This window comes from Marmota monax, unplaced genomic scaffold (assembly GCF_021218885.2).
Source record: "Marmota monax isolate L192 unplaced genomic scaffold, Marmota_monax_Labrador192_F-V1.1 WCK01_AAM20220418_F8-fsc00029, whole genome shotgun sequence".
Classification (NCBI taxonomy): domain Eukaryota; kingdom Metazoa; phylum Chordata; class Mammalia; order Rodentia; family Sciuridae; genus Marmota; species Marmota monax.
In genome coordinates, this window is record NW_026693024.1 from 3901959 (window position 1) to 3924364 (window position 22406).

General features: G+C 39.9%; 1 protein-coding gene across 1 annotated transcript in view; it reads right to left on the bottom strand.

The window, feature by feature from the left end:
• Positions 1–22406, bottom strand: part of LOC124098680 (serpin B9) — a 138324-nt gene that overhangs the window by 115511 nt on the left and 407 nt on the right. The window contains exon 2 of the mRNA XM_058582353.1: positions 20949–21126. Coding sequence (XP_058438336.1) covers positions 20949–21116 — 168 coding nt within the window. The 5' untranslated portion in view covers positions 21117–21126. The remainder of the gene's footprint in view (positions 1–20948; positions 21127–22406) is intronic.

Below are 22406 nucleotides of genomic sequence, written 5' to 3' on the forward strand. Positions count from 1 at the left end.
TGACTAGCATCCTGCTGGTCCACAGACCAAACTCTGAATGGCAAGCTCTTAATGTCAATATGATTTTGTAACAGTGGAGAATTATCCACTAATCCAGATTTCCAGATCCCTAAAAGGAAATTTTCAGGTCAAAAGACAAATACTCTTGTTTTAGGTATCAAATTCCCTTTCATAACCAGGCCTGGTGGTACACACCTGTAATCCCAGCAGCTCAGGGGGCTGAGGCAGGAGGATTGCAAGTTCAAAGCCAGCCTCAGCAACTTAGCAAGACCCTATCTCAAAATAAAAAGGGCTAGGGATGTGGCTCAGTGTAAAGCACCCCTGGATTCAATCCCTGGTTCCAAAACCAAAATTCCCCTTCACAGAGACTGTGTCATTTTGTTCTTGACAAAAATTATCTGCTTGACCAAATCTTACTCAGCCTTCTGAACTTTCTCCTACCTTGTCAAATTCAGTTTTAACCAAAATCCTGCCAAATCAGTTTAGCCAGAAATCACCAACTTCAGTGTCTGACCAGCCTTGATCTGAACAGTTTCCTTATTACCTCTCTTCAACAAGAATCCTATTAGGTCAGTTCAGCCAAAATACCCCTTACCCTGATTTTTCCTCCTAGGAATTTTCCATCCCCAGCCTCCACACTACTCTAGACTATAAAAGCCCACTTGCACATGCTATATTCAGAATTGAACCCAATCCCTCTTACTCTACTATACAACTCCATTGCACTGATATCTAATACTTAATGGGTAAAGTTTTTTTTCCATGCTTTACAAATATCATTGAATACTTTATTTTCTCCAACATTTCTCACCAGCTGTATCCCCAGCCTTACTAATAGAGTTACTGTCAAACTTCTTGATTTTTGCCAACATGATAGGAGAGAAATATTAAATCAGTGTAAGTCTAGTAAACATTTTCTTTTTCTTTATTTTATGTCTTAAAATGATATTTCATTGGTGCTGCAAATTAAACTTGGAGTCTTTCACGGGCTGAACAGGGACTCTAGCACTAAGTTCCCACCCCAGCCCTAACATTTTGTTGTTAGGAGTGAGAATGGGCCAAGTGTGGTGGCAAATGCTTGTAATCCCAGCTCAATTCACAATAGCTAAACTATAGGATCAACCTAGGTGCCCTTCAACAGATGAATGCATAAAGAAAATGTGGTACATAGACAATAGAATATTATTCAGTCTTAAAGAAGAATGAAATTATGGCATTTGCAGGTAAATAAATGGAACTAGAGAATATCATGCTAAGTGAAATAAGCCAATCCCAAAAAAACAAAAGCAGAATGTTTTCTCTGTTAAACAGATGCTGATCCATAGTGAGGAGGGGAGATAGGGAAGAAGGAAGGAACTTTGATTTGTGTAGAGGGGAGTGAGAGGAGGGGTGGGGCTGTGGTGATGAGAAGGATGGTAGAATGAGACAGACATTATTACCCTATATAAGTGTATGATTTCACTACTGGAGTGGCTCTGAACCATGTAGAGCCAGAGGAATGAGAATTTATGCTCCATTTGTGCACAAAATGCATTCTACTGTAAAATAAAGATAGAAAGAAGGAAAGAAATCCATGAGTGTGCAGTATCATCTGCATCTTAAGTTTTCCTCAAGACTTTTGTGTCTGGACATGTATCCATGGAATGTCCCCAGGTGTATGTCCTAGAAGCTGAGTTTGGAGGACCTCTAAGCCATTTCAGTAGCCGGCAATAAAATATAACAAAGAATTTATTTTCATCAATCTAAAGATAAGTGTGGATTCAAAGATGAACAATCTTTAAGTGACTCTGTCTGTCAAAACATGTGCAACTTATGAGTCCTTTCCCAGAGGGCTTGCTCTGAGTTCTGGGAATCGAAGATGAAATCTGAATATGCTCACAGATTCATTAGGGAGGAGGGCTGTGGCACTATCAGAAGACAAGAAGCAGTGGAATGCAAGGGTTCCCTCTCATTTGCAGATCACTAGCAGTTATTCAGTGGTACTCAGTGATTCGTTGGTGTCTAATACTAAGAAAATTCACTATAAATATGTCTACTGAAAGACCTGATCCCAAGAAAGTTCTTTCTCTAACTTCAGATTAAATTGGTCCCTGATGCTAACAATGATGAGCAGCAGCTCTTAGTTCATAACAACTTGACAATTCCTTTTCTCAGACATCCCTGGATGGGGGTTGGATCCACTTGGTTTTTGAATGGATTTCAGTACTCCATGAAAAATAAAAGTAAACAAAGCCTTCTTGGGCAGCTAGACAGCAATCTGCATTTGCAATCTGTAAACTGGACATAAAGATTTACCAGGAATCTGGGTCATGAGTACTAACACTGTTATGGGCCAGGCTATATGGCCAATGACCAAACAGACTTCATTTTACCCTGAGACTCCATCTCATGTATGAAATGCTTCTTCCATGAGAAAATTCTGCCTATGCTAACCAGATCCTGCTTACCACATCCTGCTTAGAAATGCAAGTGTTTCTGTTCATTTTACACTAGGTAAAATTGTTCTCTTTTTGGTTCCCATTTCTCTTCAGCAGTGTTTCCTAGGTCAACATTTGTCTAGACATTAGTAATCATTCTTTGACTTGTACTCACCTACTATGGTTTTCACCCACTTCCCCTTCTGCCTATGATTTTAGATCTCATGATGTTTGTTTGTAGTTTTGAATCATAGCAACAGCCACTTGTAATTAATGTACTGATATGCTTTATTTATGTTATAAATGGTGTGCTCTAACCCATGGAGGGGGTTGAAGCTGTGGACTTGCAGCATGCTTCTTGACCTGCCAGCTGTTAAAACTGGACCAATAACTGGTGAAAAATGGCCCATATCCTGCTTTAAGATTGACTCAGTGATTTATTACAATCTTTCCATAACAACACAGCTTGATTTACTTCTGTATTTGGGATTTTTTAAAATAAAAATTTTGTTTTGCAGTGTTGTGTTCTGTACCTTCTTTATATTTATATATTTATATTTTAAATCCAGGGCCTGAGGCATGTTGAACATGTGCTTTACCACTGGCTCTGCTACGTGGTATATTTGGAAGCAAATGTTAGATTGTTAGATATTATACATTGACAGAGACACATTTGAAAAGAATGCTGCCTCCCCTATTTAGCTTATTGAATTCAAAGTGGATTTGGCATCAGACATAACATTGGAGCTTACATATGATCAGATCAAAGCATAGAAACTAGCTGGACATGGTGCCATGAATGTAGTCCCACCCACTTGGGAGCTGAGGATGTATGATCCCTTCATCCCAGGAGTTTGAGACCTACCTGGGCAACACAGCAAGACCTCATGAAAGAAACCAAGATGGAAGGAAGGGAAGGAAAGAAGGAAAGGAAGGAAGGAAGGAAGGAAGTTTGTCTATAAAGAAGAGCAATTATTATAAAAAAATTATTAAAGAATAAATAAAGGGCTTGGAATGTGACTTGGTGATTAAGTGCCCCTGGGTTCAATCCTTAATACCAAAAAAAAAAAAAAATAGCTGCAATTATTACCAATTTTTATCCCAAACTGGGGTCATTTTTCCCTCTTGGGAATACAGAACCAATAAATAAGACTCAAATCCAACTGACTGAGCAGTAAGAAAAATGCATATTCTTGGTGAAAGAATAGAAGAAACAGAGACAAGTCCTTGAATATCAGTTTCTTGGCTCATTGGGTATGGAAGAGCCTAGATATTGGATAAAATGAATGAAACAAGAATATTCCTCTCCTTTATTTAAGTGGGACAGAAGAGGCTGGAATCTGAAGAATTTTTAGGAAGCAAGTTGATTGACTGTAGGGTTCAGAGGTGGCTTAGGACTAAGAATTTTTCCTTTGAACAAAGATTTTGAAAATTTTTGAACTTTATATCCAGTGATGGGAAATGGGGAGGCTTGGAGGTTTACCTGAGAAGTGCTCTCTGTTCCATCTCCTAGATCAGACACAGGTTTCACAAGTTTTGTAAACCTGATGTTGACAAAAAGAGGAAACTACCAACCACAATATTACCAGTATGTGATAGAAGTTCTGGTGATAGAATGCTTTCTGAAGAAGAGGAACTTATAATTTATAAATATAGTGGGGGTTTCCACTTAATTATGGTACGGGTCTTCTAGGTAGGGGTCTCTGGCTGGCTTCATTATAAGTCTATCCCTCCTCCTTTCTAGAAATTTGGGCACCACCTCTTTTTTCTCCTTTTATGGTTCTTTCTGGCCATCATATCGGCAACTGTAGACCTTCATGGCAGTGGAGAATGTGATTAACCCTGCAGATGGAATTATAATGAATTTGTCATTCTAACAGTCATTCTAGAGCTGACCCATTTTGGCCAGCCCACCTGAAGAGGATTTCTGGACTTCAGGCTTCCTGTCCTCAAAGGTGAGCAGGATTAGGGTAAGATCAAAATTTAGCTGGGTCACGTAGGCATCAACCCCTCACCACACCACCTGCTCCACCCGGCTCACAAGTTACTTTTCACTCCTCATTTTGAGGGGGTCTGAAGGGCAAAGTGCTGTCTTCTGTAACACTTTCAAGCTGAATATGGGTAATGTCAAGGGGCCCAGTAGAGGAGTGAAGCATTTCCTAGCTAATCATAAACAGGTTTGGTTATCACTGGTCATAGGCCTTCCTCCTCCTTCTCTGAGAGACTGTGGTTTTAACCACACAGGCTACTGCTGTTCACTTTTAAATGTGGCCAGACAGTTAAGAATGCATGGCCCAAAGCACAGGAGGAGTAGGATAAGTAGTGTTTAGGGTTCAAACCAGGTAATGTTTAATAAAGCCAAATATATACGTAAACAGACTTTAATTCTTTAAGACAGTTTCCCTAAGTAAGAAAAAGCTAACAAATAGAGTGGAAAACACAAGAAATTATCCTGATCAAATACAAATTGTTTGGTCTTCAAGCCAGTTCTTTGTAAATTTCAATAAGGGCAGATCCATATTTTAAGAAAATTTATTCAAAACATAAAAGCTGGGCATGGTGGCACACACCTGTAATCTCAGTGATGCAAGAGGATGAAACAGGAGGTTGGCAGATTCAATGCCAGCCTCAGCAACTAAGCAAGACCCTGCCTCAAAATAAAAAGTAAAAAAGGGTTGGGGATGTGGCTCAGTGGTTGAGAGCATCTGAAGTCAATCCCTGGTACAAAAATCAAAATAAATAAATAAAATCATAAATATCTAGATTCTGGTGTTAAGTTTGAGATTAATTTTTATTTTTGAAAATGCTGCACATAGTTTTTCTTAATTATAACCAGCATAATTACGTGTATATTTCCTTTCAGAACATTGGTGCTCACAAACCTGCAACCTGCTTGGACACTCTGCAACTTGTTTAAACCTTCAGCTTTTGAGTTTTGGGCTATCTTTTTTCCCATTTTGAATCAATCCAGTCTTTTTTAAAATATTTTTTAGCTGTTGATAGACCTTTATTTTATTTATTAATATGTGCTGCTGAGAATTGAACCCAGTGCCTCACACATGCCAGGCAAGTGCACTACCACTGAGCCACATCCCCAGCCCTCAATCCAGTTTACTTTAGGACAAACATCATACTTTACCATACACAACCCTTATTCATTCAAAAACACTCTCTAAAAGACATATCCTCATCCTTATAACTTTATTTGTATCTTTTTCCTGAGTTTTTTGTTTGAAGTAAGAAAAAAGGTTTGTTCTGCCTTGTTTCTCTATTAATTTTTTAAATGTTTTTTAGTTGTAGTTGGACACAATACCTTTATTTTATTTATTTTTAATAAATAAAATAAAGGTATTATGTGGTGCTGAGGATCAAACCCAGCGTCTTGCACGTGCTAGGTGAGTGCTCTACCACTGAGCCCCAGCCCCGGTCCCATTTCTCTATTGAATTTAAATTTATATTTTAAAACAATCCATATAAACTCTTTAAATTTAGACAAATCACTCCTTTTTGATAAGATAAAATACTACACTTTCCAATATTTTCATTAAAATGCAGATTAAAGTCTTTCTTTCTTCCTATCTTTATTTCTGTATAGAATTGCACACCAGTATATGTTAATTAGAGTATTAATTAGAAAGCTTTTTTGTTTGTTTGTTTGTTTTGGTACTGGGATTGAACCCAGGGAGGCTCAACCACTGAGCCGCACATCCCCAGCCCTTTTTTAATATTTTATTTAGAAACAGAGACTCACTAAATTGCTGAGGCTGGCTTTGAACTTAAAATCCTCTGGCCTCAGCCTCCTGAGCTGCTGGGATTAGAGGTGAGTGCCACTGTACCTGGAAGAAACTTATTTTTCAGTAAAGATCCAGAGAAAAGCAGTAGTAAGTTGTTTTCCTGTATACCAACAGTTTGTAAAAATATATTTAATTAATAGGTAGATACAATCTTGTTTTAACTTCAGGAATCAAGAGTGCTTGAATTTATATTTAGCACTTGAATTATCAGTATTGTAATATATAAATGACTCAAATGCTTTATCTACATCTATATAAACATTTACCCCAATATTTACCTAATTTGCCTATTTTTAGATTACTTATGAAAATCAAGATATCAGACAAACATAGTCAACACCTTATTTCTTTGTTAACCTAAAAGTTGATATTGTATTTAAAACATACAAAGCAATAGACATTGCATTTTAAACACTTAACAGAGACAAATATAATCCTGAATCACCAGCAATCTAGGCAAAAAAAAAAGTAAACAATTTTTGACATCTTTAAATTTTATTTTCCAACAAATTTAAACCAACTCATTTGTCAGATATATACTTACATTAAATTCTATTTATGATGCAGAGTAATATGGTAATGTATACTTATTAACTTATAAAAGGAGAGCTAAATACAAATTATTTTCATGAAAACTGAACCAAACCAAGATCATCTATTTATATGACTATTGTCATTTGGATCAGGAATGTCCCCCAAAAGCTCACATGTTGAAGGGTTGGTCCCCGGCACAGCAATGTCCAGAGATCAGGTTTTGGGGAAGTGATTGGACCATAGTTGTTCTGACCTCATCAGTGCATTAATCCATTTGAAGGATTAATGACATGAATGAATTAGTGGGAGGAAATAGAAACTGTAGGCAGGTGGGGCATAGTTGGAGGAAATAGTTCACTGGGGATGTGCCTCTTACCCCTGGTCCCTTCCCTGCTCTCCCCACTCACTCACTGTCTCCTTCCTGGCTGCCATGAGCTGAGCATCTTACCTCTGCTATACCTTTCTACCATGACAGTTCTGCTTTGGAGCAAGCCAACCATGGACTGATACCTCTGAAACCATATGCCAAAATAAACCCTTCATCCTCTAAGTTGTTTGGGTTGGATATTTTGGTCATAGCAATAAAATACTGACTAATACAATAATTAAACCTTATGATCCTTTATTTGCAAGTCTTATGTAAGCCTTGAGCCACATTTTTCACATTAAAACAGCTTATAAACAGAAACTTGGTTTTATGAAAAACTTTCTTTTATGATCTCCATTTTCTTCATTCTCAAATAAGGTAAGGAGTTAATTCTTTGTGTTTTGTAGGTGGGCTGAGATGAAAAGCCAAACCCCCCCCAAAAAAAAAATCTCCAAGCAAAAGAAATACTTCCTATTTTTGTGTAAACAGAAAGCAGAAGAGAAAAAAATAGGTTGATAGACAGAAAGCCAAAATCTGTTACATATTAAGCTTACAATTGCAGTGGCCCACACATGTAATCCCAGCAACTCAGGAGGCTGAAGCAGGAGGATCACAAATTAGAGGTCAGCCTGGGCAACTTAGTGAGACCCTCTTTCAATAGAAAAACTAAAAAGGCTAAGAATGTAATTCAGTTGTAAATCACCCCTGGGTTCAATCCCCAGTACCACCTGAGCCTCCCCCCCTCCACACACACATACATTATTTTAAAAGGCTCACAAGAAATGTTTTCATTTAAGCATGCTGATAAAACAAGAATATCTACTTAAGTGCATATAACACAAAAGTGAATTTCTCATAAAAAGTACCATAAGATATGAAGGTAAATCCAATAGAAATAATTCTGGAAAACTTTCTGCCAAAAATAAAGTAGCCAGGGATATCCTAGCACTAAGAATTCCAGGGGCAGTTGAAATTGGCGGATGTTGAATTAAGGTATGTTCAATGTTATCTCCAGAACTCATTTTATGAGGGGCTCTCTGGTGACAGGAGAAAGAGTCAGTGAAATAACAAGACTGTCATTGCAGCCATCAAATGCATCTCTTAGTCTCTATCAAAAAAACAGAACCAATCTAATAGACAAAAATATATAAAATAACTACATTTAGCCAGAATGCACTTCCAGATCATATCAGGACAAGACAAGATACCCCAATATCCCAAAGAGTGTGAGAAGCCATAAGGTAGGGTGTGGCCTGGCATACCAAAGAGGCCTTCAGTCCTAAGACCCCCCAAAAGAATTTCTTCTGCCCGATGTACTTAAAGTGGGCCCTGATCCCACAGATGCCCAATCAGAGACACCCTTCTGTCTGCCTTTATTCTATCAGAAAAGTGTTAAGACATGGAGACCAGAACTGAGAACAAGCTGCCCAGAGTGTGAGGGGAAAAAACAACAGAAGAGAATGTTCTTAGAATGCCGCAGTCTGGCTGGGCACAAATCACGAGCCACTGAAGCAGAAACAAACTTTATTTTTGAACTGCAGGAAAACACTTCACATAGCTCCCGGGGAATCCTCCCGAAAGCCACTCCGCTTGTCCAGGAACCCCCAGCTGGAGATATCTCTCCCGGAAATCCCTCCTCCTGCACTTCCCCAACCAATGGGAACTCTCGGAGAATCCCCGGAAATCCCCACGAGAACTCCAAAATAGTGAGAGAACTCAAAAGTTGCAGCAGAGGCAGATAGTAATGCCTCGCCTGTCAATCAATACTGTTGGCAAAATGCCAGGGGCCATACAGACTCAGCCGTGGCTCTCAGCATTAGAAGACCATGGCCAAGGACAAGAGGGAGCCAGTGTTGGACTCAGAAAAGTGCACAGGAAGAGAGGCTCTGAAGAAAGTAAATGGACATGAACTACCATTTACCAGAAGCTGCAGTTAAGACAAAGACCAGTAGATAAAGGTGAACGGGACTCCCCATCTGGTTCCCCTGAGGGAAGGAAGATTCTTAATGAAAGAGACAAAGACAGAGCTTGGGGAGCCAGAGAAGAAAGTGGAGTCAGTAAAGAAGAAGGAATGGTTTTACTGATTTAAGAACCAGTTACAGAGAAGAGTGAAAGAAAATGACAGAGCCCAGAGACTGGGGTATTAAGTAACTAGTCAGCCTTGATGGATTGTGATGGTAAAAGCAAATGTGACTCCATTTTTGTGTGTGTGTGTGTGTGACTCAAACCTATAAAACAACCATGCCAAGTCGAAGGGTCATGACTGGGGAAAGATGTTCTTTTCCTTTTGCTATAGAAACCCTTCAGAACATGGAACTACCTAAATGGGGCATTGTTTCTGTAACTAGGGTAACAGGGCTCTGGTTCTGTAACTGGGCTGATTGGGCTAAGTGTGATTGGTTAGGCTTCCTGCCACTTGACTGCACTCTCCCACTTCTGTAACCTGGCTTGCTTGCATTGGCTGGACCCTCGAACATCCCTTTTGTGGTTTTCAGGCTTATAAGGAGAGCCTTTGCAATTGTTCAGGGTGATCAGGGGAATAGATTTATGTTCTGGTCAGTCACCACCAGTGTGCTTCAATAAAGGCTTGATTCGATTATACGTGAGTGATCTGGAAGTCAGTTTATGAAACCCCAGGATGAAGCTTTAACTATAACATCTGGGGGCTCATCCAGGATCCATTTCTTCCCTACCCTCATACCAAATTTGCCTCCAATGATGGTTCTTTGAACCTTGGTCCTGGAGTAGAGGGGAGCTCCTAAGAGATATTCCTCAGCCTCACTCTGAGGACGATTCCAATTCATCCTAGGACACTCTGAAAAGCCTCCTGCTGGCCTATTAGATCTGGTGAGTGGACTCCTCTGGGGACAAGGTCAGATTGGAGGCAGTCACTTATACTGAGTCCCTGGACAGGAGGAGATGTTGTCACTGTCTCCCTGGAGGCCTCCCAGTGGGGCCTCACCTGTGCCTGGGGGCAGGATGAGTCTTGGTCTCTGCCCCACTAGAGGTCTCCCTGCAGGCCCTCATCTGTTCCTGAGGGCAGGAAGAGATGTGGTCTCTGCCCCATTAGAGGTCTCCCTGTGTGACCTCATCCACTGTTGCTTGTCCTGTGTCTGTTCTGCTGTTTGTCATTTCTCCAGCTTCTGTCTTGCTGTTTGTCATTTGTCCAGTGTCTTTTCACCGGCTGTTTGTCCTGTTTGTCTATTTGTGTGTTGTACCTGGGCCCTTTTCTTGTTCTCCTAACTGCTCTTCCTTTACCAGGACTCCCTCACTCCACCAACATCAGAGACAAGGAAGTTCTACAGAGATCTCTATCTGTACCCTTTTAACTTGTTTTCTTAACAATTTTCAGGACTTTGTCTGTTGGTTTGTTTTTGTTTGTTCCCTTTGTATTCTGTGTTAATTTCTACCTCAGTTTGTTTCTAATGTTAAAAAAAATGGTTAAAAGTGTTTTAACTGTGAGTGGCCCGCCGGCATATCACCCCTGTTGGAGGAGGGGCGGAGCCACTGCCCATGCCTGCAAGGTAGGCAGACCTGCGACCGACCTGCAGAACAGGCCCAGCAGAAAATTAAAAAATTCTTAGAGATAAATGAAAACACAAACATAACATATCAGAATCTATGGGACACATTGAAAGCAGTTCTAAGAGGAAAATTCATTGCTTGGAGTTCATTCCTTAAAAAAAGAAAAAAATAACAAATAAATGATCTCATACTTCATCTCAAAATCCTAGAAAAAGAAGAGCAAAACAACAGCAAAAGAAGTAGAAGGCAAGAAATAATTAAAATCAGAGCTGAAATTAATGAAATCGAAACAAAAGAAACAATTGAAAAATTTGACAAAACTAAAAGTTGGTTCTTTGAAAAAATAAACAAAATCGACAGACCCTTAGCCATGCTAGCAAAGAGAAGAAGAGAGAGAACTCAAATTACTAGCATACGGGATGAAAAAGGCAATATCACAACAGACACTTCAGTAATACAGAAGATAATCAAAAATTATTTTGAATCCTTATACTCCAATAAATTAGAAGATAGTGAAGGCATAGATAAATTTCTTAAGTCATATGATCTGCCCAGATTGAGTCAGGAAGATATAGACAACCTAAACAGACCAATATCAATTGAGGAAATAGAAGAAACCATCAAAAGACTACCAAATAAGAAAAGCCCAGGACCGGATGGGTATACAGCAGAGTTTTACAAAACCTTTAAAGAGGAACTAATACCAATACTTTTCAAGCTACTTCGGGAAATAGAAAAAGAGGGAGAACTTCCAAATTCCTTCTATGAGGCCAACATCACCCTGATACCTAAACCAGACAAAGACACTTCAAAGAAAGAAAACTACAGACCAATATCTCTAATGAACCTAGATGCAAAAATCCTCAATAAAATTCTGGCGAATCAGATACAAAAACATATCAAAAAAATTGTGCACCATGATCAAGTAGGATTCATCCCTGGGATGCAAGGCTGGTTCAATATACCACTTATTCTAGGCTTTTTTCAATCAGCTGTGGGCCTTTGTGTTAGTCAGCTCTTCATTGCTGTGGCCAAAACATCTGACCAGAATGACCAGGAGAAGGAGATCATCATCCATGTTTGGCCAGCTTCAGGGCTCTGGACCAGGGATGAGGCAGAGCATCCGACACCATGGAAAGAATCACCATTAGTGTGTTCATTAGTTTTAAGTAAAGATATGCAGAGAAATTGGAATCTCATACATTGCTTGTAGGAATGTGACAAGGTTCAGCCACTGTGGTTGGTGATTCTTCAAAAAGTTAAATAGAATTATCTTATGAACAACAATTCTATTCCTAAATCTGAATATACGCAGAACAGTGTAAATAGGTATTCAAGCAAATTCACATACATGCAGTTTCATATCAGGACTACTAAAAACAACCACAAGGGGGTAAAAATCCAAATTCCCATCAATGGATGAATGAATAAAACAATTGTGTCATATTCAGGTACTGGAATATTATTCAGTCATAAAAAAGAATAAAATACTGATACGTGCCACAATAGGACTCAACCTAGAACACATCACACTAAGTGAAGAAGCCAGACACAAAAGGTAATATATTTTATGATTCAATTTACATGAAATATGCAGAACAGGTAAATCCATGGACACAAAAAACGTAGATTCATGGTTGCCAGGGACTGGAAGGAGGAGGGGATGAGGATTCGCTGCTTAGCGGACGTGGGTTTTTCTTGGAGGCAATGAAAACCTTTGGGTACACAGTAAACTTTATGGTTGCACAACATCTTTGAGCCATGTATTAGATGGCACTGGACCATGTAAATGTGAATGTCATTGGGATAAAAATATCTAAAAGAAACTTGGTGATATTCAACAACTAAAAAAACACTACAGTGGTTACATGATCAAATTATTTATTAGTGCACTGTAGCATGAAGATGAGTAGAATATAATCACAAATCCTGGAGACTTTAAGGCCTAGTCAAAAGACTAATAATAAAAATGATTAATAAATAAGCAATGCAACTATCGTGGGCAGTTATTGTAAAAGTTCAAAGATGTAACGTCTTGAAGAAGATGACAGTTGATCTGAACATTAAGGGCTAATCGTTGAGGGCCACAGCCGAGTCGGGATGACGCATGGCATTTTTGCCAGAAGTAGTGGTTGAGAGGTGACGCTAGCGAGCCATTAAGATGATGACTTTTGAGTTCTGGCGGAGTTCCCGTTGAATTTCGCTTGAGCTCTCAAGGGGATTCCCAGAGAGTTCCCATTGGTTGGGGAAGTGCTGGAGGAGGGATATTTCCAGTTGCTGGTTCCTAGAGGAGCCGTGTGGCATTCAGGAGAGTTCCCAGGAGCGTGTGTGGAGTGTGCTGGTGGAGTTCAGAAATAAAGTTTGTTCCTGCTTCAGTGGCTCGTGATTTGTGCCCAGCCAGACTGCAGCAGCTAATGGCTTTTAACTCTTTGGGTTGGAGGTAAAGAAATGCAATATCACCATGCAAGGTGTCCTAGCTGCAAGGGGGGTATATGACAGTTCAAACTATTCAACTATCCAATCTGGTTGTTATAAACTCTATATAAATTAGGAACACACATTAAAGAGCAGATATCAAAGGACTATGACTCTGTTCTGTTGTGTCCCTATTATCTATTGCAATTCTTAGCATATATGTGCTGAATGATGAAGAGTGAATGCCAAAGATAGACAAAACTAAAATGTGTATTAAAGTGTTTTGTAAGTCGTAGATAAACACAATATCTTTATTTATTTATTTTAATTTTTTGTGGTGCTCAGGGTCAAACCTAGTGCCTCACATATGCTAGGAAAGTGCTCTACCACTGAGACACACCTCCAGACTAAAACTTGTTGTTCTTTAAACTTGAATAATAGTAACAGTATATACCAGCATTTATTACTATTGTGGCATTCAGCTAAGGCAGGTGTGTGACAAGTTTAAAATACAGGAAAGCACAGGATAAGTAGAAGGAATTGCATGTGGAATGACTGGGAAATGTGTTTGGGGCCATCAGGGGAAAATTTGCAAGCTATCCTACGCATCTGTACTGCACTCATCCTAATACAACAGGGAATCAGGACAGCCTATTGGCCATGACCTGGTTCTGTGGTACAATGAGTGGGCAGTGTGGGGACAGCTGAGTGTGTGCATCATGAGATCAAATAAGATTAAGTTGTTCAGAAGGCTTAGGACCCTGCCCTCATCTTCCTACTTGGTGTTCACCTAAAGGCCCATCCTTATGAACTGTAGTGAGAACTTGGGGACATGGAAAGAAGGAAATTTTTCATGGAGGGGAAGTACAACCCTTAGGGAGATGAGAATCTGCCACAGAACAGAAGAGTGTTGGTTTCATTATGCCTGATGAAGAAAAGGAAGGGGTGGTCAGCAGTGAAATATGGTAAATATGAAAAGCAGTCATCCATATCATGTATATCTGAGCCCGCCACAGCCTCAGTGCCTTCCTCATTCACTTCCAAGACACTCTTGTGCACAAACTTGGACAGACACAGGTCTGTCTCAGTTGACATTGCAGACAAGTCAGCCTGGCCCTCTTGGAAGACATCGACCATTCCCAGACGCTGAAGCACAGGCTCCATGACGTAATCCCCCTGCAGTTTAAATCTTGGAATGAAAACTTTCACTTCAATATTCTGCAAAGAGGCTGCCTCGGTCCAGTCTATGAATTTCTCAAAAGTAAGGCTATTTTCCACCTGAAAGACCAGAATCACAGGTTCATAGTCAGACTATGGTGGGTATCTGTGGACACACAGACATTTCCATGAACATCCACACAAGATGAGCAGTGCCTTCAGCTGCCCAGAAGCTTGTGAGGGCTCTGACTTGTCCACCATCTCACATGCTATCCCATATATGATTTCACTGTGGCTGCCCCTCCTTATCCATCCACTAGCAAAACATATTTATTTCTGAAAAACATTTATGCCCAGTCAGCGGTGCATTTCTTGTGGTATTTGTTGGTTTGAATGAAGTTTTAACACAATGAACCATTGCTGGCAAGCACAAGAGACTGGAAGAGCTCTCAGTGTGAGCCTCTCCAGGACAGGGACATCTGCCTAAAGTGGAATGTGGCACTGTTTGTGGAAACTCATCCTCACAGTTAGGGACCTGGACAGAGGGAAAGCCCATGGGAGCTGCTCTGCTCACAGAGACCCTTTAGGTCATCACAGTGCACTGCCACCATTGAGAGGATGGTTGACTCTCTTTCTATAAGGATCATATCACAAGGAAGCAAGGAGGATAGGGTTGGGCCATTTGGGCTCTTGGGTTGGAGATACTTTGAAAGAAAGGCACAGGGTGTACCCAATTCTTCCCACAGAAATTCTGAGTTCAAAGGAATGCAGCCCCTCCCAACTCACCACCCTGAGGTCCACGTCCTCATCTGGGAGCAGGATGATCATGCTCAGCTCCTTGCCAGCATAGGGCAGCTCCAACACCTGTGTCTGGGCCTCACTGATGTAGATGTAGTTAAAATTGGCTTTCTGCCACATCATCTCCACTGGCCTTGACTCCTCCTGAGGGGAATGACCACATGAGCACAACATTTGAAACGGTATAAAAAGGGGAAAGAAAACTCTCAACTCTGGTGTGATCTAGCACTGCTAGAAATTAATACATTGTTATCATAAACATGCCTTATAAAGAGGGGAGGAGGTTACTGCATACAAGCTTCCTTATTGCAGTACACTGTATTTTAAAGGATTAGAGAATTTAGCAAACTAGTCTAATATCTGTTTTAATAAAGTTATAGCTCACAGTTGACTAAGGCCTTTGCCACTCATTTTTAATGGTACAGTGATGCAGATACTGAATCAGTAATAAGTTATGATTAACAAAAATTCAAATGAGAGATTACTTTAATTTAAAAAGTAATAGATGCAAAATCTGGGGAGTAGCTCAGTGGTATAGTACTTGGTTAACATGCACAAGCCCCTGAGGTGGATCTCTCATTAAACAAAAATATTTTTTAAAAAATCCTGATTCAAGAAATGTGTTGTCACATTCCTGCTTTGCATTCTTCCTCGTGTCATTCATATATACATGTATAAATATATATATATATATATATATATATATATATATATATGTATATATACATACACATACATATATCACCTCATTTTGCTTTTTATCTAAGCAACTTGAGTCAATAGGAAGATCTTTGTTTCCAGAATGATGTTAAACCAGTACATGTAGGAGACTTCATCAGAGGCAGTGAGAGTGCTAATAGGATAATAGGATTTAAACTATAATAGAGAGCAAGTATCATTTATTCAAATCATTTTTTCACTAAGATTAAAATTCATTAAGAGAGATGATAAGTTTGAAATTATTATTAACCATTTATGCCTTTACAAAGTTAAATTTTCTATTCAATCTCTTCATCAAAGTAGCATAATTTTTGAAAGTCTCCCCCTACCTGGTTTATTAGGAAAGGCATTTCACACACAGGTGATTTGTCAAATGGCTCATCCCACATTCCTTTGAAGTAATTGGCATTGACAAGAACCAACTTGGCCTGCCCATCAATTGAGTTCGTTGGTAGCAACTCTGGAATTTTACCTTTCAAGACAAGCACAAACTCTGTCAGTTGCTTTTCTGAACCCATAGTAAATAATCATGACAATGATGTCTTGGAGATCCTAACATTCTGGTTTCAAATGTGCTGAGTTTGGATGATACGTATAAAAGTTTAAAATCCCAACTATGAGTGGTATTCAGGATGACAGTCGCTGCAAGAGCCACTAAGTTGAAGATGGTGAAAGACTTCTAAGTCACTGGAGGAAATCAGGTTGGGACAAAGCAGAAACTTGACACCAGGTTTGAGAAGAAGACAAGCAGCAAAGGAGAGAGGGGCTGGGTAGGAGCTGACATTACCTGCTGTGGGTAAGAGCAGCATCAGGTCTAAGGCCCTGTAGTCAGGCCCAGTTCTAACATTGTACAGCTACCTGGCAACATTCCTGGGGCAGATAGAGTTGCATAGCTCCAGAGCAGGGACATGGGAGGAGTTTCTGGAAACTACAGAAGAGATATTATGATTGCACCCTCCTGACACCTGGAATCCCTGGAACAGATAATGATTTGGGTAGGTGAAGGTATATCCTTTTTAACTTGGATATCAAGTGGTATGTTTCCAAAAAACTAAGAGCATCCCTAGTAATTTGCTGCCTAAAGAGGACACAAGAAATAAAGATTCCAAGAATAAACAGTGGAAAGGACTACCTCTATTTTTTATGGTCTCATTTGTTAGCAGAAATAAGGATGTTCCTAGTGTTGCATAAATTATCTGAATGATTTCAACATCAAACCATCATTGATCTTGAGGACCAAGATTAGAACTTGTCACACTCTGAAACAGAAATGAGTAAATTTTAACCCTGCATGGAAGATGTTTTCAGTCTGTGGAATGGATCAGCCCTGAGAGAGGCTCTGTAGCTGACTAATCAAGTCTAGGCTTCTCAAGTCTGATGAAGAGTGCTTAAGTGAGAGATATGAAAGAAGCAATAGGAGAAGTCACCCTAACATGTCAAAGTGGGAGAAATGACGTCCAAACTGACCCCATAAAGAGGAGGGCCAAGGGCATGACTTGGGAAGATCTGGCCCATTGATCTGTTCCCACAGAGGATAGTCACCTGCCATGTGAACAATACAGGCCGGTGCCAAGTAAATTATTACATGGGAAATCTGACCTACAAGTTTCTGTTGACACTTATATCAGTCACTCCTGTCCTAGGAGAACAGACAGCATTAATTGTCTGGTTTTGAAAACCTGAGCACTGATCAGATCTTCTGTGAGTCACTAAGGTTCACAGGCACCAAAAGGCTCAGCCAGATGAGCTGGCTCTGACCTTCTGCAACACCAGTGACATTAGCAGTGTGGAGGAGAGGTAGAGGAGAGAAGAGAGGAGAATAGAGGTGGGGTGGGAGGAGAGTGAAACAACTCATAATTCTGACCTTTCATCTCTTTTGAGACCCAGGTGTTTATATGCTCCCTGGACTTCTCTGTAGCTTCGGCAAAGGACAGCACCTCCAGCTCTGTGTCGTAGGACTGAAGACAGGACTCCTTAAATGTCTTAGGAGAGAAAAAGTTCAGATGCTGGCCATAGAATGACAGTGAGCTTCAAAACATTCTGAAAGCTAGCTTTTAGGCTTTTCTTAAAATTAAAAACATGATCAAATCTTAAACTACTTGATGATGAAACATTTTAGTTTGTAAAGAGATATTTCCAGAGCCCTGAATAACCAGAAATAATAAATAAAATTTGAGACATTGCCAAAATTGAAATAATACAAGTTATGATTATAGAATTGGGGTCTTTATTTAAAAAATAGTTTACTATAAGTTTCTCAAATTCTCTAGAATATTGTTCATTTTTTTCTTGTTTTTGCAGTACTGGGGTTTGAGCTCAGGGCCTTGAGCATCCTAGGCAAATGCTGTACCACTGAGCTACATCCCAAGGCAGTTTTTCATTTTGTTCTTGAGACAAGGTGTCACTAGGTTGCCCAAGATGGCCTCTAACTCTCCATCGTCTTGCCACAGCCTCCCAAATATGCCATCCTGCCTTGTCTCTAGAATTTCTCTTCTGGGTTGTATATCACCAGGTGTTTTAAATACGACTTTTATTGCTCTGCTAATTCAACTTACTGAGAGGAAATCACAGGTCTTCTCTCCAAAGAGCCTATTGGCTGTTCTAAGCAAGTACTTTGAGCCTGGCTTGTTCACTTGGGTAAGAAGCATCTGGAAGCCCTTATGGATATCTTCCTCTGTTTTTAAAGACATTGCCTGTGAAGGAAATCAGCAAAACTCTGTCAATTATGATTTTGGTCTCAACATGAATTTGCAAACAATTATTTTCTCAAATACTGCATAAATTTTTCTTTTGAAAGGAAGTTGATTCTAATTGAGAAGTGATACTGGTGAGATAGGTGGAGAGAGGCGCTAGGAAGCTGGTAAATAAAAGATATGGCTCTTGTACCTGCACAGCACTCTCTGCATAGTTTAGAGATGAGCAATAAAAAAATAAATAAATAAAAGGAACTATTCTTAAGTCCTGCATCCACAGACACCATAAATGTGTCAGAAAAGAGAATAACTTGCCTCAATAACTTATTTACAAAAAAAAAGATGCAGTTAAAAACACTAAAAATCCAAGAAAAAATTGGACAGGAATGCAATCATCATGATAATATTTAAAAGGAAATAAATGTATAAATTGAGCAATATGATTAATAAGAATAAATCTGTTCTTAAACAGTATCCTAGAAAGAGATAATATATGTATATTATGTGATACTTTATATTTCAAAGGTGTCATGTTAGGTCACAAGAAGAGTTTCATTTGATTCTGAAGTATGCAAATGACACAATTTATATTCAATGACCTCAATGTAGGAAACTAAAAATCAACAACACTACAAATAAAATACCAATAACATGGAAACTAACCTACTAACTAATTATTGAAAACAGTTTCTAAGGAAATAACTCCCTTTTGACATTGTTTAAATAAGTGACATAGCAACACAACTTTGGACTCTATCTTAAATGATAGTATACACAAAAAAGATAAAATGTATAAAACTCTTTTTTCTAGAATTTGTAAAGTTACTTCCATTTCCCAACATAATTAAATTTAAACTACATATATTTTTTCAGTCTTCCATTTGGCAACATACTTGCTTTCTTGGGTAGATATTAGCCAGAAATTAACAAGAAAAGTCTTATCACCTTGTAAAGATGTACAACCAAATTGCCAAACCTTTGTATCAGCTGGACTGCCCTCTACTGAACTATATAAAATATTCAGCTAAGAGGTCAATGCGACTTGGTTTGACAAGCTAATTCAACAGAAAAAAAAAATGTAAACATCTTATATCCCACACAAACTGAAGTTTACTGAATAAGTTAAAAACAAAAGGAAAAAACTCTTAGTAAATTAATTTTTACCATGAAAGAAATTGGCAGAGTGCCAATTCTACCAGTAAACAATTTGAATCATTTTGAAAATTGGTAATCAAGGTTATGTAGTTTCAGTCTTTTCAACCTTGGAGGCAGATCTGGAACAACAGTTGTAATAGGCAGGAGCAACAGGAATAATGTAACAGCAATCTTTACAAACATTTGTGTATTAACACAAATCATATTTTTGTTAGTCTATCCACTCTACAGATGTTTTCTTATGCATAAACATGAGTCACAGTGGACACATGCTGACTAGCTCATATCTGTTAAGTCTCTTGTCACAACAACCATTAGAACTTTTTGGAGCCATTTCCTCTGTGAAAAGCCATTTTGAGTAGCAAGTTGTTTTTCCTCTGTGGCTCATCCCCAGGCCTGAGATTTGCAGTACTGTAGGAGCAGTTTACCACCACTGCCCAAACATCCCTCATCTGGGGGAGGAGCAAAGAACTGATTCCCATAAGTGAACAACTGTTCCAAGGCCACAAGTTTAAGGAACTTCTTGATGAAGTCAATGAATCCTTGGATGGTTCGGGTTCTCTCTACAACCCATATTTTGTTTTCATTATAGGGGTGTCCCCCAGCCTATAGTAGAATGTCAATTTTTGTCTTGGTGTCACTGGAAGCTTCCTCTCCCTGACAAGACTGCAGCAGAAGAAGGGGCCTCTGGAGTGGCTGTATCTGGGGAGACATCCGTAAGTCCTTAATGCCAGCAGCAGCAGTTAAAGAGAGTTTCCACACCGACCTTGATGATTCTCAATAAGGTAGACAATAAAAATATTTTTTTCTTCTAAAGAATGATTTGAAATAAATATTTAAAATACTATTTAAATATGTGACTTATGATTTAGAAAATAAAATGAATGTTATATTACCCTAATAATTAGAACAAAAAATAGTTAAAAGAACATTTATTATTTTAATGTTACAAAGTAAATAATGATATAACAAAACTCCCAACTCATGGTGCTAGAAAAGGTAGAGAAAAATTCCTAAGGGATTTAGGGGAAAACACAAAATGCTCAATAAATCCAAGAACTGATTCTTTCAAAGAAAGCACACATTTCTATCCAACATAGACAGACATCAGCAATTGTAAGAAAAATTTTACAAATACTCACAAGAAAAGTTAAAAATGAAAAAGAGATTACACAGTAACCCCTGTGAGCAACCCCCACAACATCTCACTGGAGGAAACTCCTCACCTCTCTCCTTCCCCTCCTCCTGTACCCTCTCCCTGAAATGGTCCAGGCTCACCCCTCCTTCCTCAAGAGTTCTGGAAAAATTCAAGGAGGGGATAAAAGACAACCTTGCAGACCAGTCTCTCCTCCTGGGTGACAGGTGAGCTTACCTGAGCCATCTGGACCTTGGTGTTGCCCTTTGCCCCCAGGAGGACCATGGCCAAGGCAGAGGAGATGCTCAGGGGAGAAAAAAACACATTTTGTGAAGGTCTGTCTTGACACAGCATCTTCAAAACCTGGATGGCAAAGGTGCCATTTGCTTTTGAAAGAGAATCCATGATGCAGGGTCTGGGGGCAAAGAAGACAGAGAAACACAATGAAATGGGGCTGAGGACACTGTGTGTGCTCTCTGCTTGGCTTTCATTTTTCTTGTGAATTCAGAAAATTTCTGAGTACCAGCAAAAGCCATGGGAGTAGATTAGACATGTGAGGAAGGGGCTGGTGCCTGTAGAACATCAAACTGTTTAGGAAAGGAAGAGCAGAAAAGCATGCAGAGGAGAACAGAAGTTGACAGGTCAAAGAAAGAAGAGTGAGTAGTCAAAGCAAGAGCAAGGAGGTGCTGCTTGAAGCCAGAGAGAGTGGAGTGTAAACACCATGGGCAGCTCTATGCAGTGAGACCCTCCCTCACCAGGGGCTGGCCTTAGATCCTGGGAAACAACTTCTCATTCTCCAAGGTCCCCTCAAACTGATGTCCAGGCCTGCCTTTAGCCCCCTCCCAAATCTTTCTACCCCACTCCACTTCTCCAGCCCCTGTGATCCTGTGCCTAGTACAAACCGCCTGGCTCCACTCCAGAGCCTCTGGTCAGAGGCTGGCCCTGAGATCACCAGTACAATCAGCCTCTGCTCACTAAAATGCAAATCAAGTGGGCTGGGGAGCCTCAGAACATGGGCTCCCCTTATCAAGAGTTCAGATGGACAGACACACAGCATCCTGAGAGGGAAGTGCTATCTTGATCCTATGATCCCACCCTTAAATCTCCAGGGACCCTAGGGAGGAACTCAAAAATATGTTTTGTAAATTGCATCCCATCTGCCTGGTCCCATCCCTTGCTGCAGTCCTCCTCTGTCACAGCCTTCACCTCTATTTACCGTGACCCCCCGCCAACCAGTCACCTCTAAGCCTTGGCAAACAGTGATGTCCAACTTAAAAGGCTCCCTATCCCATCCCTGTTACCAGGCTCAAATCATTCACTCCTCCCTCCTAGGCTCAGCACCAGGAGGCCTCTGATGTCCTAGTCTGGAGCTCCCTCCTCCCCCACCCTTACACATCATTGCTAATTGTAATTCCTTGTCTCATCCATTGTTGGACCCACAAGACTGGCTGCTCTCTGCAGGAAAGTTGCCTGGCATCCTGAGTCTAAGCACATGCAAACATGCTCAGGAAACAGCAAGAGCTCCATCAATTAGGGGGAAATCTCAGATAAATAAAAGGTGCACTGGTTTTGAATTGGATACTGGAGATTTTAAAAGCACAGCGAAAGGGTAAGGCAGAAGTCATGCTGTGGCTTCCTGAGGAGAGGAGAGGGAGAAAATAAGGCCATTAGGTGGGAGCTGTGTTGGAGAATGAA